General features: G+C 44.5%; 2 protein-coding genes across 3 annotated transcripts in view; both read right to left on the minus strand.

Annotated features, from left to right (window-relative positions):
• Positions 1–351: 351 nt before the first annotated feature.
• On the minus strand, positions 352–20,664 carry si:dkeyp-121d4.3 (uncharacterized). 2 transcript variants are annotated; one of them, XM_068734444.1, is made up of 22 exons: positions 20,232–20,664; positions 19,686–20,082; positions 19,521–19,571; positions 18,054–18,238; positions 17,929–17,971; positions 17,586–17,711; positions 17,303–17,407; positions 17,001–17,219; positions 16,744–16,890; positions 16,416–16,634; positions 16,114–16,332; positions 15,877–16,023; positions 13,025–13,267; positions 12,700–12,873; positions 12,356–12,595; positions 11,537–11,641; positions 11,311–11,448; positions 10,662–10,769; positions 10,286–10,320; positions 7,610–10,052; positions 6,968–7,079; positions 352–2,130 (listed from the first exon to the last, which is right to left on the minus strand). In XM_068734444.1, exons 1-22 carry the CDS (start codon positions 20,450–20,452, stop codon positions 1,532–1,534), a joined length of 6,276 nt encoding a protein of 2,091 aa, XP_068590545.1. In that variant the 5' UTR covers positions 20,453–20,664; the 3' UTR covers positions 352–1,531. The 2 variants fall into 2 exon arrangements, with proteins under 2 accessions (XP_068590545.1, XP_068590546.1); XM_068734445.1 differs by lacking the exon at positions 352–2,130 and adding an exon at positions 5,123–6,427.
• Positions 20,665–20,925: 261 nt separating this feature from the next.
• The window catches only part of LOC137890276 (cullin-9), a 27,176-nt gene continuing 25,710 nt past the window's right edge, over positions 20,926–22,391 (minus strand). Inside the window, exon 45 of the mRNA XM_068734443.1 lies at positions 20,926–22,250. Coding sequence (XP_068590544.1) covers positions 22,031–22,250 — 220 coding nt within the window. The 3' untranslated portion in view covers positions 20,926–22,030. The remainder of the gene's footprint in view (positions 22,251–22,391) is intronic.

Consider the following 22,391-nt stretch of genomic DNA (forward strand, 5'->3'; position numbering starts at 1 on the left):
CAGCAGCATAGTATACATATATTTATATACATATACACATATATGCAGTATAGTGCAAACAAGAGACATAGTAAAAAAGCAAGATCAAAACAAGTATTATAAATAAGTAAATAAAAAGTAAGGAATATTAAATACGTAAAAACTCCACAATAACACAATATTATATATACAGACAGAATAATAGTTTGTGTTGCACAGTGAGACTTAAGGTCTTCATCGGTTATCTCTCTTCCATGACCGAAAGCTCAGGAAGAGCTACTAAAGGGACCTGGTCTGAATCGTTTAAATTACACACAAACATAAATAAAATGTAACAAATGTTTCTTTAAATTCAAATAAAACACTAGAAAATAATATTTCAGTGTTTTCTTTATTGAATAAAAACAGTAATTTAAGTACATTAGACAGTAAACAACGTATTTACATCCTGTTTATTCTCAGTGTCTCCGGTCTGAACGTCACATTTAAAGCAGAGCTTTGATCTGAAACAACAAAACTACGGGAAGAAGTTCAGTAAAAGCATCTTACTGTAAAACAGGTCAATCCTGTTTAAAAAGGAACAGAAGTGTGTTTAATGTTTTTACTGAAGAACGTGTTGATGTGAAGTTATTTAAATTAATCTCTAACAGTCAGTAAAATGATTAAATAAACATGTATGAATGTATGAACATTCACTTCTTCTTAGACGGCGGTTAAGAATATTTACATTTTTGTGAAAAAATAAGAACAACAACCGTAGAACATTGTTTTTAAATAAGTGTTTCATCTCACACGTTTTAGTGTCAGATGGTGTTTGGTGAAAAACCCCAGACTTACTGTAGTTCAAATGGTTTCTTATTCTAACTGAACATTAGTTTGAAACAGGACCTGTGTCACAAAGCTGAGGCCTGGTGTCAGAAACCCCGTCAGGACGATGAGATTGTGGTGGAGGTGTGAGATGTTTAGGAGGTCTTCAGTTCATCCTGAGCTTCACCTGGACTGGAACCTGCAGAGAGAACCAGAACTCACCTGGTCGACTCCAACAGGTGCAACGTGGAAACTTCAGTGGAGGATGAAGTGATGTTGTTCTGAGCGCTGAAACAGTTTCTATAAGTATCAAATGAGCTCAACTGTTTTCTGAGAATGTTGAGAATGTTCTGTCACCATGGTGACACTAACCATTGACCGGTTCAGGGTTTTCTCGTAAAATGAACAGAAGATACACCTCAATTAACAAAATGTGTATTTTACCAGTATTCATGTTCTTAAAGATAATGTAATATATATATATATATATATATATATCCATAACTGACAGTGTTCATTAGGAAGATGAAAGCAGGAGAAACAGCAGATCAGTTGATATTCAGTTTATTGTTATAATACAGACAAGTGTTTCATGTAGAACGGCTCTTAGAGTTCCTGTGTTTAAAGATACAACTACAAATAAAACTGGACCCTTTACAGGTGAAGTTACTTTACTAGCTATGATTAGAAATAAAAAAACTCGACATAAAAGCAGAAAATAATGGATACGCCTCTTAACTTTTCTTTAGGTGAGCTCCATCTCCCACTTCTCCAGGAAATCCTGCAGGTTCAAGTTGAAGACGTCGATGCCTTTGGGCGACAGGTGGACGCCGTCGGCCCGGTACAGGCCCGTGTTGGTGCCGCACCTGATGTTGTCGTGGGTCAGCGAAATGCCGCCCAGCTCCGAGACGATGTTCTGGATCCTGCGGTTCACCGTGGTGCGGACCAGGTCAACTTCGTGGTTGTCGGTGGAGTGGCGCCACACCCTCCGGGGGAGAACGTTGGACCACACCAGGACGCACTGCGGGAAGATGCTCCTCATGGAGGTCAGATCCTTCTTGACGGAGGCCAGCAGGTCGGTGGGGCTGTCGGTGCTCAGGTCGTTGCCCCCCAGGTGCATGATGAGGACGTCCGGGTTAGGCCAGGTAACCTTCAGCTGGTGGAGCTGGGGCAGCAGCTGGGACCACGTCATGCCCTGGGTGCCCTTCCACCAGATGGTCACCTTGCTGGGGTTCATGCCCAGCTGCATACCTACCTCTGGAGACTTGGCCCGGGACTCGGCCCAGTACACCAGCGAATGACCGCAGATCCAAACGTTCTTGGGCTGGCTGGCATTCGGCATGCCTGCAGAAATTTAACAAGATTACATTTGTAAGTCACAACCTGAAGAATCTGTTGCACTAGCTGATCCCAAACTGTCTCTTTGCATTGAGGGACACAAGTCCTGAGGCTGGTTTCACAAAGATCTATTAGAACAGTCTGTAGACTAACTATAACAGCATAAAGATCAAAAGTGATCCTCTAGAACGACGGCTGTGGGCCGATCCAGACGTTCTTAAGTAGACACAAGTCTGACTGTTGGACTGAAGTCACCTGATCTCTGTGGAACCAGCCAGACTTTTACCAGCAACAACTCACAATACTGAACAATACTTGTGAACAAAATCCACCTGTGGTAGCGGATTCTATCGTCTACCTTTATGCTGACTTCCTCATGTGTTTACGTGAGAGCACTTTCTTATTGATCTCTAGCTCACTGTATCGATTTTCATTAAATTGACTAAAGTAATTATTAATACACCAGGAAAGTTAACCATTAAGTTCTAAACTTTACAGTTTAACTGTTTTTGAATGTGTTGATGAACCAAAAACGTACTAAACAAACAGATAAGACAACCTACTGGTTACGGAAAAATATTTGTGGTAAAAGTATATTTTGTGAGTTTAAGAACTTCAAAGCACCGTGTTTAGTTCATGATTCAAGTGATACATGTCTAACTTCAACATTCTCAAACTGATCAATTAATACGATTAAAAGATCAAAATGATCACCTACCTTCACCGTCAAGACAAAACATATTGCCATTACTCAATGTTAAACGTTTCTTTATCAGTTCTAAACTTTTAGTTACTTAAAGATAAAATGCTGGATATCACAGTTTAGATCTGAAAAGCTTCGGATGACGTTTAGCTTCGTTTTATAGCATCTTGCTAGCTAACTGCTGAGTTTATGTACAAACCCCGACTATCTGGAAACATAACATGCAGCACAAACTGCTAACAAAGCACTAAAACTTTCATATTTTACTACATCTAATTACAAAACTTTGTCTTACTTTAAAAGTAAAAACTAATTTCTTTAATTACAAAACGTTTTCTCTATTCTGGTTTCTCGTAATCTGAAGCCGAGTCCAGTATTTCATTTAGAGAAAGGAAATGGAATCTCAAATGAATGAGTCACTGGATTTATGCCATTAACTTACTTTCCGTTAACAATTACAGAAATCTTTAAAAGTGATATTCCATTTCTGTTCCCCGACTCCACACTGGACCTCATCGTCTCCACTTCAGTCTGAACTAATGTCTAAAGAGGTGGTCTGGTTTTCATGTGTGAGAAAGTTACCTGAGCAGCACATTTTAAATACAAAGATGAGACTCGCTGAGTTCAGAGGATTTAAATGAGCAAAAGGTGAGATGGCTTATTGACGTTTGGGGTCATGGAACTGCAAAAATACACCGATTGAGAAATGACAGTCAGCGTTTGTGCCGATTCGAAGACTGAAACAAAAGCAAAAGAAAATGCCCAAAAACATGATCTGGATAACAATCATTGAGCACGACAATACATATAAACCAGTTATCGTCACAGACTGAATTCTGTTACATCTGAACATGTTGGGAACAGAAACAACTTGAAAAGAACCTCAGACGTCGACTAGGTTTCTAATCCGAGTCCCGATATTACTGAACCAACTACACCGATAAAGATAACGATTTCCATCTGGCGACCAACGATACTCACAGATTTCTACGTTAGCTCCTTGAGCTAACATTAGCTTCAGGCTAGTTTAAAGTCCAGAATTCCGAGGGTCCGATTCACAGGTAATAAAAAAGGTAAAAACACTGATGTGCTAGACTTGTTGAGGGGGCGTAATTTATCAAAAAGGGTTAAATATTACTTAAAAATGATTGTTAACAATAACTAAGTGGTTGATTTTAGGTATAGAGTTACTTACCATAGTGATGACAGACTACCAGTAAGTCGGGCCTGAAAATGCCAAAGCTAACGACATCCAACTGACTCCTACATGATGTTAAAAGCTCTCTACGTTAGCTTCCTGAGCTAACAGATCGTTTCACCAGCTGAAAGGAAAAGGGAGTTGCATATTACCTAAACCACATTCTTAAGAATAATCATGTAATATTGTATTATAAATATTATAAACACGACCCCTACGGTAAAAGCTCTGTTAGCTTCCTGAGCTAATGTTAGCTTCAGACTGGAAGGTAAAGCTAGGTCAAGGCTCAGAATACAAAAAGGTCCTAATTCAGTCAGATCATATGTGATATATTTGGGACAGATTTAGCTTTGACACAATGCTACATAACTTAACTCAGTACATTATCAATAATGAACGTTAATGCCATCTGACCAACAGGGGAAGCTCTCGACGTTAGCTTCCTGAGCTAACGTCACAGATTGGAAGGAGAAGCTACGTTAGCAGCTAAAGCCGATACAGTCTGCCGTTGTGAAATGACCTCGGTGATGTGGGAATGTCGTCCTTACCTCAGTCATGACTCTAACCTTGCATGAATCACTCCAGGTTTGGTGACTGGACCACAGCTCATAAACAATGCAGTAAACGCAACTGACTAGTAAAGATACTAGTAGGATACTAACAGAATTACGAAGCTCTACTTTGCACGGCCACGACGAGAGAGGTCTTCAGAATTCTTCTGTGAAAACGTTTTCTGGATATCAGGGAAATTGCAGCTTAGAAAACTGAAAGTCTTCCTGAAGTCCAAAGGCAAAAGCATTTATACAACTCACATGAACACCCGTTTCTGGTCAAAAACCTGTATTTACCCTCTTACATTCTCTCCCAACAAAACAACCCTAGATGTTAACATCTAGGCCACTGTTACTAGATGGTGTCCTGGATTATTATTATTAATATTAATATATATATATATATATATATATATATATATATATATATAACACACACACACCTATTATTTAAGCCATGTGTGTAAAAGTCATCTAAACTCTGTTCCTCGTGCTGCACAAAACATCTCAACTATTACGTTTTGTTTGAGTTTCATACCTTTGTTTAAGAGGTGTTAGCGTCGTAAGAGTAGTACTACCCAAGTACTACATACTTAGTACTACAAACAGTAGTACCGACTGGGCGTTATCCTCCTACGCCGTCATTCCTGAACATCTGGACTTTCTAGGTTTATTTAAATAGCAGCATGTAGTTTACAGGCTTTACCGTCAGTTAATATCAAATCCAAGCTTAATGATTAGCTTAGCATGTTCAGCTAGCTAGTCTACACTCAGTGGTCACAGTTTTAGGTAGGAGAGAAGACTTGTGTTCTTTAGCATCCTTCTCTCTCTGGTCGTAGTGAAAGTATCCAGCTGACGAGTTGAAGACGCCTCGTTGTTCACCGTCGTCTTCGTCTTTTCTTCAAACAGGAGTTCTGGATCTATTGCCTCCAAAAGGCTCTCAACATGGCGATGGCTGAGCTGAATGGTGCTAACAGGGTCTACCGGAGGGGAAACTGGAGGGTGGGTGCTACGGAGTAGATGAACAGAAATCTACTGGATCAGGGGACTCGGAGTCAAAGTGCTGCTGAACCACAATCCTGTTCACGGTTCAACGCCTTGTGGCTCTGAGACTGAACCACTTGAAGAAGGACTGAAGGGATGTTGGTCTTGAATCCGTCCAAATATATTCACAGCCTTGTACCCATGTGGTCCCAGACTGCAGATTCCATTAAAACACAGGTATGAGACCATTTGGTGAAGGAAGAAGTCAGTACCCACTGACAGTATCTAAGCTGGAAGAGGAATAACTGTACCGAACAAAACTAGCTTGACTTGTCTAGCTAACTACTCGTGCTGGGTATCACACCTCTATAATTACTTGGTACTAACCAAAATGTCTCTGAAGTATCAAGTACTGAAAATGGTCAGGTACCCAGGTTGATATCAACTGCATGTTCAGTTTCATAGTTCTGTTTACTTAGTACTTAAATCAAGAACATACAGTGTTGGTATCGGTACTGAAACTCGTCAGCGGTATTTAGAAAAGTCAAACAAAACCTAAGCTTACTAAAAACTCTATTAAAGTCTCATAAGCTCATCTGACTATATCGTGATTTCTGGACTCTTGGTTCCTTGAAACTAGATAACATCATATGAAGAGGAAAAAGATTTTACTTTGTACAGTTGATATTGCAGCTGGCTTCTTTTCTTGATCGCCGGGACGAACCACTAGACTCGGCTAACGAGCAACTGCAATGCCCCTTAAAAGGTCTAGTTGTCTGTTACTACGTCAGGATTTCTGCTGTCGCTGAATGCCGCTCCTGAATAATGCAACCATGTGTTGGTGCTACTGGGGGAGCACGAGAGATGCTAGAAAATATAACAAAGCAAAGACATTTCCAGGACAAACCTTCTTTGTTGTGATCCTCAATCTCTATCACAAAATGAAACAAGACACACCGTGAGAATGCGCAAGACATTCGTGTAGCGTTGAGGTGGAGCTACGACAACTGAATGAAATCCTACGGTGAACTCTAAAGGACTTTCTACGGTGAGACTGCAAGACCACTTCAACTGGAGACACGTCTATACTTTAGTCACATCCAGAAAAAACTTAGCGATACTTCCATCGTGTGAACTTTTACCATTTCTACCACATCTCTGGAGATGTGGATAATCAAGTAACTAAAGCCTGGCTAACTGTCAGGGAAAAATAATGTATTTTAAGCTGCTCAAAGTAGCTGAATAGTATCTTAAATCTTAAGCCCTAAACATAAAAAATAAATGACATGCAGCTGTTAACTTGAAAGAACTTGCACGAGAACATAACGTCATGCTTAACTCGCAAATTCCTGTAATTCAAAGGTTGCTAGTTAAGTTTAGAGTATGTAACTGAAGAAGATCTGATACCTGGGAAGACCCGTACGCCGTCCTTCCACTCTCCACTCTGATTCTTGCGGCTCAGCCAGTCCTTGTAGTACTGCTCCCTCTTTTCTAAAACCCTTTGGTTATACGAATCCAGCTGCAACAGAAACAAAATGCCGCATCAAAGCTTTATCCATCATTTCTAAAGGGTTCTACTTCAGTGTGCCATCTGTCTAGATCACATGCGATTACATGTGGCTAAGAAAATCCAACAATGACAGCAGATACAACCACACACTCGAGGGAAGAATAACTTGTAATATTGTATAACAAACTGAACTTCAGTGGCCAACAAGAAGCCCTTTTAACAACCACAACCTTCTTATCGGCGCAATAAAACTCTTCACAGGTTCTCTTATGATACGTTCACACCAAACGCAAAGCAAATTTTACTCAACATAAGATTATCTATGCATAAATACGGCAGCGTTGTTTTCATTGTTTGTACCATATGGTTTATACACAAACATTTATAAACAGTTTTGTCCGGTCTCTACTAATATGAGGCATCGTAGAGCTCTGGATGAACATCTACAGCTACAGTATTTGTTTCCTGATTCAACAACGTCTTGAGTAACTCTGACCCTACTTGTTTACTTTTAATTAAGTGAAAGACGCTGATCATACCTTCTCCTTCTGCTTGTTCTTTATTTCATCATCTGCCTCTGTTGATGTCTGATGACCGGAGGATGATGGAGAGACTGTGGGTAAATTGAACTGGACGGATTTGACCGGTTTGGCTGGCGGTTGAACAGCCAGAGATTTCACCGTCTCTATGACCTTCAGGCATCTAGCCACTGTGGTAGAGATGGTCGGTTGTTTAACGTTAGCTGGACTCAATGTTGTGGGTGTCGATGGTGGTGGTGATACTGCTGCAGTGATTAAAGGACTGGAGGTGTTAAGGGGTGGCGCTGCAGGAGGTTGGCCAATAAAAGGAAAGACTGCATGACTGGAGGGTTGAGCAAAAGGAGGTTGTCCAGGAGGGTGCTGGGGTGGAGGTCCAGGAGGTGGTCCTGGAGGAGGCTGTGCAGGACGCCGTGGAGGAGGTCCAGGGGGAGGCCCTGGAGGAAGTCCAAATCTCGGGGGTGGTTGACCAGCTGCAGGAGAAACTGGAAAACCCATGCTGGGGGTTGTGGAGCTCTGCACTGGAGGAATCTGGGTAGTGACTCCAAGGGGCCAGTTGATTGGTGGGGGTGGATGTTGGTAGTGGGCAGGCGGAGGCCCAGGAGGAGCTGTTGGAGGGGAAGTGGTGGAGGGTGTGCTCCCCATTGTTTTGGTAAGACTCTGTTGCTGTTGCGCCTTCTGTAGTGCCTCCAGCTCCTGCTGGTCCAGGAATCCTTCATACTCCGAGACAGCTTTCGATCTGCCGAGTGGCTCCAAACTGGAGGACCTAGTAGGCAAGGGGGAATAAATGTGATCCAATTCAACGGAACCGGTTCTACTTGTTTGCCGTTCTTCCCTCGAGGATGACAAAGTCTCTCTTTCTGAGGATGAGGACTTTGGGCTGTAGATTTTTTCTTGGGCTCGGCTCGCCAGTTTGGTCATATCTCCTGTACTCAGCTTCAGACCAATTGTACGAAGTAGACTTTGGATCTTGTCGTAGGGTTCCGTCTTGTGCTTTGGTTCCTCACTTGTTCTCTCTAGTGAGGATCTTTTAGGGCTCAGTTGTATATTTTTACCATCTAGAGCTAGACTGCTGCTGGGTTGCTCTTGAGCCAATCCCACGATACGAGAGAAACCACTGCAATCTTGAAGTGCCCGCTCATGAGGCAGAAGATCATCATTCACATGAACTGGTTCCGATTTCTTTTCAGCATCCACTTTTTTATTAAGCATGTCGAGGAAGCGGTCGAGGGGCTGTTTCACAGCTGCCTGGCGTGGAGTTGCGTTCTTCGGTGTGGGAGAGGGGCTTCTAGGAGGCGGTTCTGTGGGAGAAGGAGGTCTCAGAGAGGGTTGGGAAGATGAAGTTACAGCAGTATTCATCAAGGGAGGTTGAGTGGAGGCAGAAGGAACTTGGGCTGACTGAGGAGAAGGTGAGGGACCATGGGGTTGTGGAGACTGGCTCTGTTGGACAGGGCGATACGGATCATCGTGAGGTCGGTCCACATATGCCGGGTCATAGTAGCGATCGTCATACGGTTCATCATAAACATCGTAGCGATCAGTGTAACGTTGGCTGGCAGAAGGAGGGCCTCCGTAGGAAGGTTCACCATAGAGACGAGTTTCATAAGGACGATCGGCGTAGGGACGCTCACCATAAGGACGATCGGTGTAGGAACGACTGGCGTAAGGATCACTGGGGCGCTCGCCGTACCGCCTTTCTTGGTAAGGACTGTATGGCCGGTCATAATAAGGATCGTCATAGGGCTGAGAAGAACGGTGGAGATAATCGGGTTCATCTGATCGTTTCTTTAGGATGGACCGGACTGGTTTGTACTCTGTGAGAGGTACGGCGATCCGGCCGTGGTCATAGTCTATGCAAGTCCTCTGTCCAGGGTCAATGTCCACCAGCGACTTTTTGTAGGCAATCATGTCGTTCAGCTCCTCCAGCTCCCGCTTCTTCCTCGCTAGCTCGTCGTCCACAACTCCACCACGTCTGGGAGGAGGGCTTAGCTCCCTCCTCCTCTTGAGACTTTCATCACGTTCTCTGCTGATTTTGCTCCTCTTCCTGATTGTCCTCTCCTTGCTCCTGCTGCGACTCCTACTGCGACTCCTACTGCGACTCTTGCTTCGGCTGCGACTCCTGCTGTTGCTCTTAGTGCGACTTTTGGTCGGCCGGTTGGGTCTCTCGCGGCTTCGGCTTCGCCTGTATCTGCTGCCTTTACGGTCACGGTCGGCGCTGGTGCTGCGTCTCTTTTTGATGATGCGTCCAAACTGGTCTCTGGGCGGACTCCTGCTCCTGCTTCTACTCCTGGCCCTGCTCCTACTCGGACTCCTGCTCCTACTTCTGCTCCGGCCATATTTACGGCGAGCGGCGCCGTAATCCCTTCTGCCGATACCGGTCTTGCTGTCCTGCGTTCTAAGATTTTTCACCACGGCCTTCAGCTTGTCTGTCTCTGGTTTTTCTTTTCTGAAAAGTCAGGCAGGCTTATTAGAATAATTTCACAGAATTTGTATTTCTATGCATCAGGTTTAGATGCCATTGTGCCATTTAGTCAGGTTACAAATGTGACCTAGTGGTTGAACGATCTATAAATAGGCAAATATTTTAATTATAAAAGAAGAAAGAACTCTCTGGTAATCTATTAGCCCATCCCGATCTTTACACTTGAACATAACATTTAAATAAAAATCATTACTCACTCAGTGTCTTCTGTTTTTGCCAGCTTGATGGTCATCTATTAACAATACGCATATCAGACAAACATCCAACGTCTTGTTATGAAAACGCTTTGTTTGTTAAATGCACACAACTGCTAAATCCGTTTAGGAGATAGTTACACCATAAAAGCAATATGCAGCTTTGCAATAGAGCCTAAAATCATTGTGAAAATATATCATCCTTTATTCAAATCACGTGGAAGTTGATGTTAATGTTGTTTAAAGAACAGAGTACAGCTTTTATATTGTATCAAAAATGTTACCAACGTGAGAATTCTGTCACTTTAAACTTGAGAAAAATGAATGAACAAAAACAGACACATCATAACTGTGTAGATATAAATCAAGTCCTCCTCACCTTCCCTTTATTGGCCCCGACGCCACCTAGTTTACGGACGGGGAGGAAAACGCTCTCGGTGAAGCGTTTTATCCGGATGGCCTGGTTCCCACCGTCCGCCGTTTCATGCTTGGAGAAACAATAACAGAATGTTTTTACACAGAAAAATGTAATGAGAATGTTGAAGATGTGGCAGAAAGGAAGAGAAGAGACGCAGTTCTTGGAGTTGCGACCAGCGGGGATCGTTTTATACGTTCACAACAGATCCAAAGAGTTAGTTCTTAGTCCGACTCTTTATACTCTTAAATCCGGCCCCTGACATCACTTTCCACCAATCAAAGCACATCTGGTCTTCTCATGATGTCATGCTCTCTTCTTCTGTCTGGGGTCAGGATGCAGGTCACGTGATATTTGTAACGTCTTCTTATTTACTTACTTACGGGAAACGTGTTCTTATCTCCCAATGTTCCTGCATGACTTTATCACTTCTCACAGATGTTCTTATGAAACCAAATATGCTGGGTTCAACATAGGTTATACGAGGCCTTTCTTCAACAAAGACAGATTATCAGACTAACGGAGACAAACTCTACAGATTATATGCTGCCGTCTAAAACCTTTAAATACACATCAGAAGGAACATAAGACGTAGAGGAGGATCAGGACTCACCGGGACGACGCTGAACTCGACCTTCTCGTTTAGCTCCAGTCTCTTCTTCTCGATCACCTCCGACATGTGGAAGTAGAGCTGAGGGTTCTGAGCACACTTGATGAGTCCGGAGGCGTGAGAGAACTCGATCACAATGCCCTGGTGGGAGAAAGAAACACAAACCGTCAATCCAGTCGGTCGTCTGCCGGTCAGGGCTCGAACCGTCGGTTTAAAGACGTTGACTTACGTGTCGACGTTGTTCGATGGACTCCTCGAAGGAGTCGGGGAGGATCTCCACGAAGGTGGCTCTTTCCTCTTTGGTCTCTCCGTGGGTGGCGATGTTGAAGCGTACCTTCACAGAGGAGACACAGTTCAGAATAAACTTCTACAGAACTTTACATGCAGTGAGGGTTAGGTTAGGTAACCCTAACCCTCACTTTGATTACAAACACAAGAACCGTGCAGTGAGCTGTTTAAATGAGACCATTTACCCCACAGTCCTCTTAATTCTTTATTAATGCTACACATCATATTCTTCTTCCATACCAGTCCATACATGTTGACATTACGCATATAATACCCAGAATGCATCGGTGCTCTTCATTTGTGAAGCAGTCAAACAGCATGCTAATGGTTCTTTTTCATGCTGAAGTTTGTTTTTTCATGCTAACAGCTCTTTATTCACACTAACAGCTCTTTATTCACGCTAACAGCTCTTTATCCATGCTAACAGCTCTTTGTTCACGCTAACAGCTCTTTATTCATGCTAAGAGCTCTTTTTTCATGCTAACGTTGTAAAACTTTTTTAATGGTATCTACAAGTCAATGGGCTCGTGGTAAAATGCTCATGACGTCGGGTACTACACAGAGTAGAGATTTTTTAACTCGGGGGTTCAGGGTGTAGAAATACAACGTGCACAGAGCGGTTAGGGTTAAACCCCCGGCCTTAAGGGACCACAACTGCTTTTGGTTGTTTAATCCCATGTTGTACAATAACAACAAATGATCCTTGAATCCCGAGGATCCGTGTATAATTAACATGAAGTAACGTTTGCGATCGTCTAACCTTGTCTCCGTCCAGCATGGTGGCGGTGCTCAGCAGGTCGTTGGGTCCGAAGGGAAGCAGCTTCTGTTGGCCGTCGATGGTCATCACCAGTCGACCCATCTCTGGGTCCGCTTTCACAGCTGGTCCTCCTGCAGCTTGAGACGCCTCCTGGTTCTCCTCCTCCTCCTTCTTCATCTCCATCTTTCCCTCCTCTCCTTCCGGTTTGCCTTCCGCCTCTTTCTTCTTATCTTCATCCATTTTCTCCATTTTGATTTTCACGTGCGGGAAAGAAAAACATTTAAATTCACGGCTAAAGTAACGGAATAAATAATAAAAACATTTCAAGGATTTCTTTTCCTTTGTACCTGTTCGAGGAGCATCTGTCCACCTCCTTGTTCCTCCTTGTTCTCCTCGGGCTCCTTCTTGATCTCCTTACGAGGATATTTGGAAATGGCTTTGAGGACGGTGCCTTGGAATCGCTCCTTGCTGACGTCGTCCAGCGTGTCGGGGTTTCTCACTCTGACACCGAGGGGCGACCACTGAGAGGAAGAAGATATATTAAACTAAGCTAAATAAAACATTCAACGTTACTAAACTCATCCATTTAAACTGAATTAATTTAGACTTTGTGTTTAACAAGTTAAGCCTAAAAGTGAAAATCTAACTTACTGGTTAAATCGTGTTTCTTACTTTGCATTTGGCTGCTGCCAACGCTGCCGACACCTCCTCCCTCTTCTTCCTCTCCGCCTCTCTCCGTCGCTCCTCCACCTCCTGCTCCCTCCTCTTCCTCTCCTCCTCCTCTCGTTTCCTCCTCTCCTCCTCCTCCTTTCTCTTCCTCTTCTCCTCCTCCTCCCGTCTCTTCTGCTCCTCCAAGATTTGGTCCTCGACCCTCTTCGTCCTCAACAGCCTGATGGCTCTCTTTTCTGATTTCACCTGAAGAGTCAAAAACACCTCAGAGGTACATACAGTACTTTATACTGTACTACACCTCAGAGGTACATACTGTACTTTATACTGTACTACACCTCAGAGGTACATACAGTACTTTATACTGTACTACACCTCAGAGGTACATACAGTACTTTATACTGTACTACAGCTAAGAGGTTCATACTGTACTTTATACTGTACTACACCTCAGAGGTACATACAGTACTTTATACTGTACTACACCTCAGAGGTACATACAGTACTTTATACTGTACTACACCTCAGAGGTACATACAGTACTTTATACTGTACTACACCTAAGAGGTACATACTGTACTTTATACTGTACTACAGCTAAGAGGTTCATACTGTACTTTATACTGTACTACACCTAAGAGGTACATACAGTACTTTATACTGTACTACACCTAAGAGGTACATACTGTACTTTATACTGTACTACAGCTAAGAGGTACATACAGTACTTTATACTGTACTACACCTCAGAGGTACATACAGTACTTTATACTGTACTACACCTCAGAGGTTCATACTGTACTTTATACCGTACTACAGCTAAGAGGTTCATACTGTACTTTATACCGTACTACAGCTAAGAGGTTCATACTGTACTTTATACCGTACTACACCTAAGAGGTACATACAGTACTTTATACCGTACTACACCTAAGAGGTTCATACTGTACTTTATACCGTACTACGTCTCAGAGGTTCATACTGTACTTTATACCGTACTACGTCTCAGAGGTTCATACTGTACTTTATACCGTACTACGTCTCAGAGGTTCATACTGTACTTTATACCGTACTACGTCTCAGAGGTTCATACTGTACTTTATACCGTACTACGTCTCAGAGGTTCATACTGTACTTTATACTGTACTACACCTAAGAGGTACAGTTGTGGTCAAAAGTTTACATACACTTGTAAAGAACATAATGTCATGGCTCTCTTGAGTTTCCAGTTATTTCTACAACTCTGATTTTTCTCTGATAGAGTGATTGGAACAGATACTTCTTTGTCACAAAAAACATTCATGAAGTTTAGTTCAGTCATGACTTTATTATGGGTTAACAGAAAAAGTGATCAAATCTGCTGGGTCAAAAATATACATACAGCAGTGCTAATATTTGGTTACATGTCCCTTGGCCATTTTCACTTCAATCAGGCGCTTTTGGTAGCCATCCACAAGCTTCTGGCAAGCTTCTCATTGAATCTTTGACCACTCCTCTTGACAGAATTGGTGCAGTTCAGTTAAATTTGATGGCTTTCTGACATGGACTTGTTTCTTCAGCATTGTCCACATGTTCTCAATGGGATTTAAGTCAGGACTTTGGGAAGGCCATTCTAAAACCCTAATTCTAGCCTGATTTAGCCACTCCATTACCACTTTTGATGTGTGTTTGGGGTCATTGTCCTGTTGGAACACCCAACTGCGCCCAAGACCCAACCTTCGGGCTGATGATTTTAGGTTATCTTGAAGAATTTGAAGGTAATCCTCCTTCTTCATTATCCCATTTACTCTCTGTAAAGCACCAGTTCCATTGGCAGCAAAACAGCCCCACAGCATAATACTACCACCACCGTGCTTGACGGTAGGCATGGTGTTCTTGGGGTTAAAGGCCTCACCTTTTCTCCTCCAAACATATTGCTCGGCATTGTGGCCAAACAGCTCGATTTTTGTTTCGTCTGACCACAGAACTTTCCTCCAGAAGGTCTTATCTTTGTCCACGTGTTCAGCAGCAAACTTCAGTCGAGCCTTAAGGTGCCGCTTTTGGAGCAAGGGCTTCCTTCTTGCACGGCAGCCTCTCAGTCCATGGAGATGCAAAACACGCTTGACTGTGGACACTGACACCTGTGTTCCAGCAGCTTCTAATTCTTGGCAGATCTGCTTTTTGGTGGTTCTCGGTTGACTCTTCACCCTCCTGACCGATTTTCTCTCAGCGGCAGGTGATAGCTTGCGTTTTCTTCCTGATCGTGGCAGTGACAAAACAGTGCCATGCACTTTATACTTACAAACAATTGTTTGCACTGTTGCTCTTGGGACCTGCAGCTGCTTTGAAATGACTCCAAGTGACTTTCCTGACTTGTTCAAGTCAATGATTCGCTTTTTCAGATCCATGCTGAGCTCCTTTGACTTTCCCATTGTAGCGTTTGTATCCAATGAGCCCTATTTAAATGGCCTCAGAGAAGTCACCAGCTGTAGTCACTCATAATCACTCACAAGAAGTTAAGAGGCCATGCTATGAAGCTCATTTCATTGACACAACTTTCTAAGTCACCAAAATTGCTAATTCATGTTGCTGTATGTATATTTTTGACCCAGCAGATTTTGTCACTTTTTCTGTTAACCCATAATAAAGTCATGAAAGAACCAAACTTCATGAATGTTTTTTGTGACAAAGAAGTATCTGTTCCAATCACTCTATCAGAGAAAAATCAGAGTTGTAGAAATAACTGGAAACTCAAGAGAGCCATGACATTATGTTCTTTACAAGTGTATGTAAACTTTTGACCACAACTGTACATACTGTACTACACCTCAGAGATACATACTGTACTACACCTCAGAGGTACATACTGTACTCACTGTGGCGACCGTGAACTCCGCCTCCTTGTGGATGTCGCTGCTGTTGAACTTGATTTCGCTGAAGTTCTCACAGATGTCAAAAGGAAGCTCTCCGTGTTCCTCAGAGTTGACGATTCCTTCTTCTGGACCCAGAAAGGTGATGATGCCCTGAAAACACAGATACGTTAACGGTTCACTCTTCAATTGACCACAAGAGGAAGAACCGGAGATTCAACCGGTAGTGACGGTGTGCGGTACCAGCTCTCTCTTCTCCTTGGTGTAGCTGAAGGTGAAGGGGATTTTGGGTTTGATGTTGGCCGCCCTCCTCTTCCCGGTAGTAACGTCCACCAGCAGGTTGATCAACACGTGGTCGTTCTTCAGCAGCGTGACGCCACAGTCCCGGTGGTCAAAGGTCACGTTGGTCTTGAGGGGCCCGATGTTGGCGTGGATCTGTCCCGGGTAACCCTGCATGTTGGGCTGCGAGAGAGGAACCAGTTAAAACCAGCTATAGCCCATCTGATCTCAAGGAGATTAAACTTGCAGTAACAAAGCCTCCTTACCGTGGGCTCTATGATCGTCTGGCTGACGATGCCCTCGTACAGCTCCGTGTCCAGCTTCATGTTGATGCACAGCTCCGGCCTGATGCTGGCCTTCCCGTTCACCAAGAAGTCTTTGTCACCGGGGGTGTTGTGGGCGGTGGCCTCCGTGGCGGCAGAGAGCGTCAGGAGGAGGGGCTCCTTCGCCCGGCGGATCCTGATGGCCCGCTTCCCGCCCCTCAGCTAAGAAGAAAACCATCACAAACGCCGTTTCAGAATGAACTCCTCTACTAGAAGGTAGTCGAGTCTGTGACAGGAAGTGAAAAGGTCTTTGAAGAGACGCATTCCTCACCGTCAGGACAGTGAACTCGACCTCCTCGTTGACGTCTTCGTCTGTGAACTCGATGTCGCTGAAGTTTTCTCTGGCGTTGAAGGGAAGCTCGCCGTGTACTTCACACTTGATGACACCTTCGCTGTCTTTCAGGCTGATGATGACTCCCTGAAAGAAGACAGAGACTGAACCTGAGCCTCAAGGAAATGAAGACATGTTGATTGATGACTTGATGTCTGAAGTCTGTAACTGTGTGACAGTAACCCTCAGGGTCTGACCTTCTCTCTGGTCTCGTTGGTGTTGCTGAAGGTGGAGGGGATTTTGGGTTTGATGTTCGTGGCCCTCCTCTTCTCGCTGACGATGTCGGTCAGCAGGTTGATGAGCACCTGGTCGTTCTTCAGCAGCGTCACCGTGCTGTCCTTCCTGTCAAACGTCAGGTTGGTCCTCAGTGGTCCGATGTCCACGTGGACCTGACCCGGGTACTGGCGCTCGCCGGGCTGCAGACCGGACCAAACAAATGGGGAAGGGTCAACGGCAGGAAACGGGAGGGTGGGGGGTGGGGGTGGACGTCTACACTGACCTGAGGCTCTGTGATGGGCTGACTGACCACCGCCTCGTAGATCTCCGTGTCCACGTTCTCGGTTCCCCCAGGAGCCACTTTCACATCAGTCGCTATGGAACCATTCTGCTCCGACACACACACACACACACACACACACACACACACACACACACACACACACACACACACACACACACACACACACACACACACACACACCACACATTAAAACCAGCTTTGAATACGTTTTAGGATGATGATGATGAAGATCATGATGATGATGAAGATGATGCTGCCTCACCTTCTCCTTGCAGGCTGTGAAGTGAACTCTGACCCCGGGCGTCATGGCTTTTGGGTTTCCAAAGAAGGCGGCGAAGCTGAAGGTGAACTTCTCCAGGTCTTCTCTCTCGATGTAGCCGAAGGTGGGCTGAGGACCAGAGACAAGAGGGACTCGGATTATAAACTGGATCTGGATTCAGGACTCAGCTAAGGAGACGGGCTCGTCCCTCCAACAGAGACAATACTGGACTCGTTCTTTCTTACGAAATCCATAAATATCCAAATGAAAAAGAGGTTGACAGACAATTGTGATATTGACAAAGGTTTAAAGAAGGTCTGGATGTGAACCCCATGAGTCACGTTACCCCGATGAAGGAGATGATCCCTGTAGACCTGCCAGGAGGAGGCCTGAGGACACAAACACACTGCCGTCAGAGACAGTAGAAGAAGAGTAGACCAAATGAACTCCAGCTTCTAATAACCAACTTACTTATCAAATGTGCGTTTCCCCAGCAGACCCAGAGCTCTGTTGATCTTGGCGGGATCAGTTCTGGGTTTCGGGGCAGCGGCGGAGGGGTCAGCCGCCGCTGTTGTAGTGATGGCCGCCTCCTCGGTGGGATTCTTAGTTTCCCCCGGAGTCGACTCAGCAACCGGAGCTGAAATCAAGGCTTTGATCTAAAAAAACAAACAGGTCAGATCTACACGTGATCCTGCTGAAGACCTGGACTCAGATCTCCTAGTAACGATACCACAAATACTCTGTTCCAAGACAGTAAAAGTACTAAAGTACTACTGGCATAAAGCCCTTAGAGGATCTGGTTGTTAGGGTTAGTTAAACATGATAAACAGAGGATAAACTGGGTATGTTGAAACCTCCTAGTACAGGGACCAGGTCTACAACGTTACCACTACACCACTAAACCTCCTAGTACAGGGACCAGGTCTACAACGTTACCACTACACCACTAAACCTTCTAGTACAGGGACCAGGTCTACAACGTTACCACTACACCACTAAACCTCCTAGTACAGGGACCAGGTCTACAACGTTACCACTACACCACTAAACCTCCTAGTACAGGGACCAGGTCTACAACGTTACCACTACACCACTAAACCTCCTAGTACAGGGATCAGGTCTACAACGTTACCACTAAACCTCCTAGTACAAGGACCAGGTCTACAACGTTACCACTACACCACTAAACCTCCTAGTACAGGGATCAGGTCTACAACGTTACCACTACACCTCCTAGTACAGGGACCAGGTCTACAACGTTACCACTAAACCATCTAGTACAGGGACTAGGTCTACAACGTTACCACTAAACCTTCTAGTACAGGGACCAGGTCTACAACATTACCACTACACCACTAAACCTCCTAGTACAGGGATCAGGTCTACAACGTTACCACTAAACCTTCTAGTACAGGGACCAGGTCTACAACGTTACCACTAAACCTCCTAATACAGGGACCAGGACTACAATGTTACCACAACACCACTAAACCTCCTAGTACAGGGATCAGGTCTACAACGTTACCACTACACCTCCTAGTACAGGGACCAGGTCTACAACGTTACCACTAAACCATCTAGTACAGGGACCAGGTCTGCAACGTTACCACTAAACCTTCTAGTACAGGGACCAGGTTTACAACGTTGCTACTAAACCTCCTAGTACAGGGACCAGGTCTACAACGTTACCACTACACCACTAAACCTCCCAGTACAGGGATCAGGTCTACAACGTTACCACTACACCACTAAACCTCCCAGTACAGGGATCAGGTCTACAACGTTACCACTACACCACTAAACCTCCCAGTACAGGGATCAGGTCTACAACGTTACCACTACACCACTAAACCTCCTAGTACAGGGACCAGGTCTACAATGTTACCACTACACCGCTAAACCTCCTAGTACAGGGATCAGGTCTACAACGTTACTCACCCACTCAGGCTGATCAGGCGGTGGGTTGATCATCGTCTCCTCCACAACGGTCTGAACACAAAGAAAGAATCTAATCAATCACTTTTCAATCACATTGATCTGAACAATAAGGGAGGAAGAAGTGGACTTGAGGTAAACTGAGGACCAGTGAAGGACGCGGCTCACCTCTCCTGTCCAGCCGGGAGGAGGGTAGCTCAGGTACCCCAACGGAGGCCCGCAGGCTGGAGGGGGAATAGGAGGCACCGGTCCGTAGGCTGCGGGGTCCGGAAGAGGAACAGGTGGTATGGGTCCGGGTGGAACATGCTCGGGCCCCCACGGCTCAGCGGGACGTTCCGGACCCCAGCCAGGAGGTCCCCAGCTCGGAGGAGGTCTCATGTCATCAGGGTGAGGAGGTCTCCAGTCGTCCGGGTGAGGGGGTCTCCAGTCGTCCGGGTGAGGAGGTCTCCAATCGTCCGGGTGAGGAGGTCTCCAGTCGTCCGGGTGAGGGGGTCTCCAATCGTCCGGGTGAGGAGGTCTCCAATCGTCGGGATGAAGCCCCCAGCCCGGCGGTGGCGATGGTCCTCTTAAGGTAAAATAAGATAATCCTTTATTAGTCCCGCAGTGGGGAAATCTACAGGATTACAGCAGCATAGTGGTGTGTGTGTGTCTGTCTGTGTGTATATATATATACACACAGACAGTTGAATGTTATATATAAACAGACAGTTGTACCTTGGTGGCCAGCCACATAGTGGAGGCTCTCTCGGCCCCCACCCTCCAGGTGGAGGAGGCCCCCACCCACCTGCAGGCGGTGGTCCCCATTCCTCGGGCGGTGGACCCCATCCACCAGGTGGTGGAGGGCCCCACCCTCCCGGAGGAGGTGGCCCCATGTCGAACAGAGGTCCGTGCTCGCCCCTCGGCCCCATGGGGGGTCTGTTCCTCATGGGTCCCATTTCCTCACCGGAACAAAGCTAATGGCTAACGTTAACGCAGGAAGCTAGCTCACTAAGCTAGCTACAGAGCTAACTGGCTAATCATCAAAACAATCCGTCGGTTAACTCGACGGTTGTATTTCCGTTCGCATCAAAGATGTCGGTTAACTAATATTAACTTTTATAAACGTTTATATTTCCAGCGGAGTCAGCGGGTTCAATCTAAAGCCTAAACAAACACCACGGAAGTGTTGGTATGACGTTCTTCTTCTTCTTCGTGGGTTTTATTGCAGACTAAGCGCCACAGCGCCCTGCCTCTTTCCTGCGGTGGAAATAGTCACTACAACACCTTATATATACTATAATAAAATCAACTCTTTAAATATTGATATAATAAAATAAACTCTTTAAATATTAATATAATAAAATAAACTCTTTAAAAATAAATATAATAAAATAAACTCTTTAAATATGAATATAATAAAATAAAGTCGTTTTGCAGCAGAAAAAGCTTTTATTTAGTTTGACGCTGAAACCAGAAGAACATTTTAGAACATCAACAAACAGGAAGCCGATACCAGCTGGACTCAGACCAGACCCCCATCTCAAGAGTCCTAGACTCAGACCAGACCCCCATCTCAAGAGTCCTGGACTCAGAGCCCCATCTAAGCTGGATCCATGGATGGATTGATCGGTTATTGCAGTGATACTTCAGAGACTCTGATCAGGATCAGGATCAGGTTCCTTAGAAACATCCAAATCTCCAAACACGTAAAAAAACATTTAGTCTTTACTGTCATAAAAATAAATGAAGGCAGAGCGTGAAACAATACATCTTTAGATCAATAATCCCTTTGATCAGCAGCAGGAAACAAACATAGCAACAGAAGATCCTTCATCATCGGATCCAGATCCAGAAGAGACCACGAGGAGGGAAAGAAAAGTTCTCCGATCCATAAAATCACAGTTCTGCCATTTAAATCCAAACTGTTCCAAAAGTAGAAATCTCCTCATTTTAATCTGGTTTCAAATTGTGTTTAAACTGGTTTTAAACCATTTTAACTGGTTTTGATCTGGTTTTAAACCATTCTAACTGGCTTTAACTGGTTTCAAACTGTGTGTTTAAACTGGTTTCAAACCGTTTAAACTGGTTTCAAACTGTGTGTTTAAACTGGTTTTGATCTGGTTTTAAACCATTCTAACTGGCTTTAACTTGTTTTAAACTGAGTGTTTAAACTGGCTTCAAACCGTTTAAACTGGTTTCAAACTGTTTACACAGATTTAAAAAATAAAAATAAACAGAACTAATATCATGACTTTCATGTCAGAAGTAGTAGTATTAATAATTTATTCACATAATTTAAAGACTAAACTAAGATTTTGTTTCTCTCCAGAATTTAAATATTAAACTCAGAACAGTTTTTTCATCACATGACCCTCGTCTCGTTCCGTACTTTGATTTTATGAAAACATAGAAGGTGAAATACAGGAAGTGAGTGCAGCAGTGTTGGCGGTGGGAGGGGGGGGATCAGGTGAGGCTCTCAGGTGAGGGGGCGTGGCCATGGTGAGGCTCCTCCCCCTCTCTCTCTGGACCCCGGTTCAGTCGAAGGGGCTGAAGTCTCTCTCCAGGTTCTCGGACTCGTCGTCGTCGGAGAAGAAGTCGTCCTCGTCGATGTCGTCCTCATCGTAGTCTTCGTGCCACTCGGGGACGTACTCTTCGTCGTACTCGTCGTCCTCATCCTCGTTCTCCTCGCCGCCTTCACCACCATAGTTGTTGTTGTCCGAGTCTCCGGACTCCGAGGCTCGGTCCGCCTTCGACCTGAGAAACAGACAAACACAATAAATACGAGTCTTATTTCAGCGACAATAAGACCATTAATCAATCAAATAAAATACACAAAGTGTCTTTAGCTACAAGACACTTTGTAACTCTTTTATATTCCTGGATGAAAATATCTTT

This window comes from Cebidichthys violaceus, unplaced genomic scaffold (assembly GCF_023349555.1).
Source record: "Cebidichthys violaceus isolate CVI_PGR_0920_01 unplaced genomic scaffold, fCebVio1.0.p SCAF_64, whole genome shotgun sequence".
Classification (NCBI taxonomy): domain Eukaryota; kingdom Metazoa; phylum Chordata; class Actinopteri; order Perciformes; family Stichaeidae; genus Cebidichthys; species Cebidichthys violaceus.

Coding starts and splice junctions, on each gene's coding strand:
- si:dkeyp-121d4.3 (XM_068734444.1), bottom strand. CDS start 20,452: ATGGGACCCATGAGGAACAGACCCCCCATGGGGCCGAGGGGCGAGCAC. Junction 17,408..17,585: donor TCACAGCCTGCAAGGAGAAG/GTGAGGCAGCAT, acceptor GTGTCGGAGCAG/AATGGTTCCATAGCGACTGA. Junction 7,080..7,609: donor AGAACAAGCAGAAGGAGAAG/GTATGATCAGCG, acceptor TTTCTGTTGCAG/CTGGATTCGTATAACCAAAG.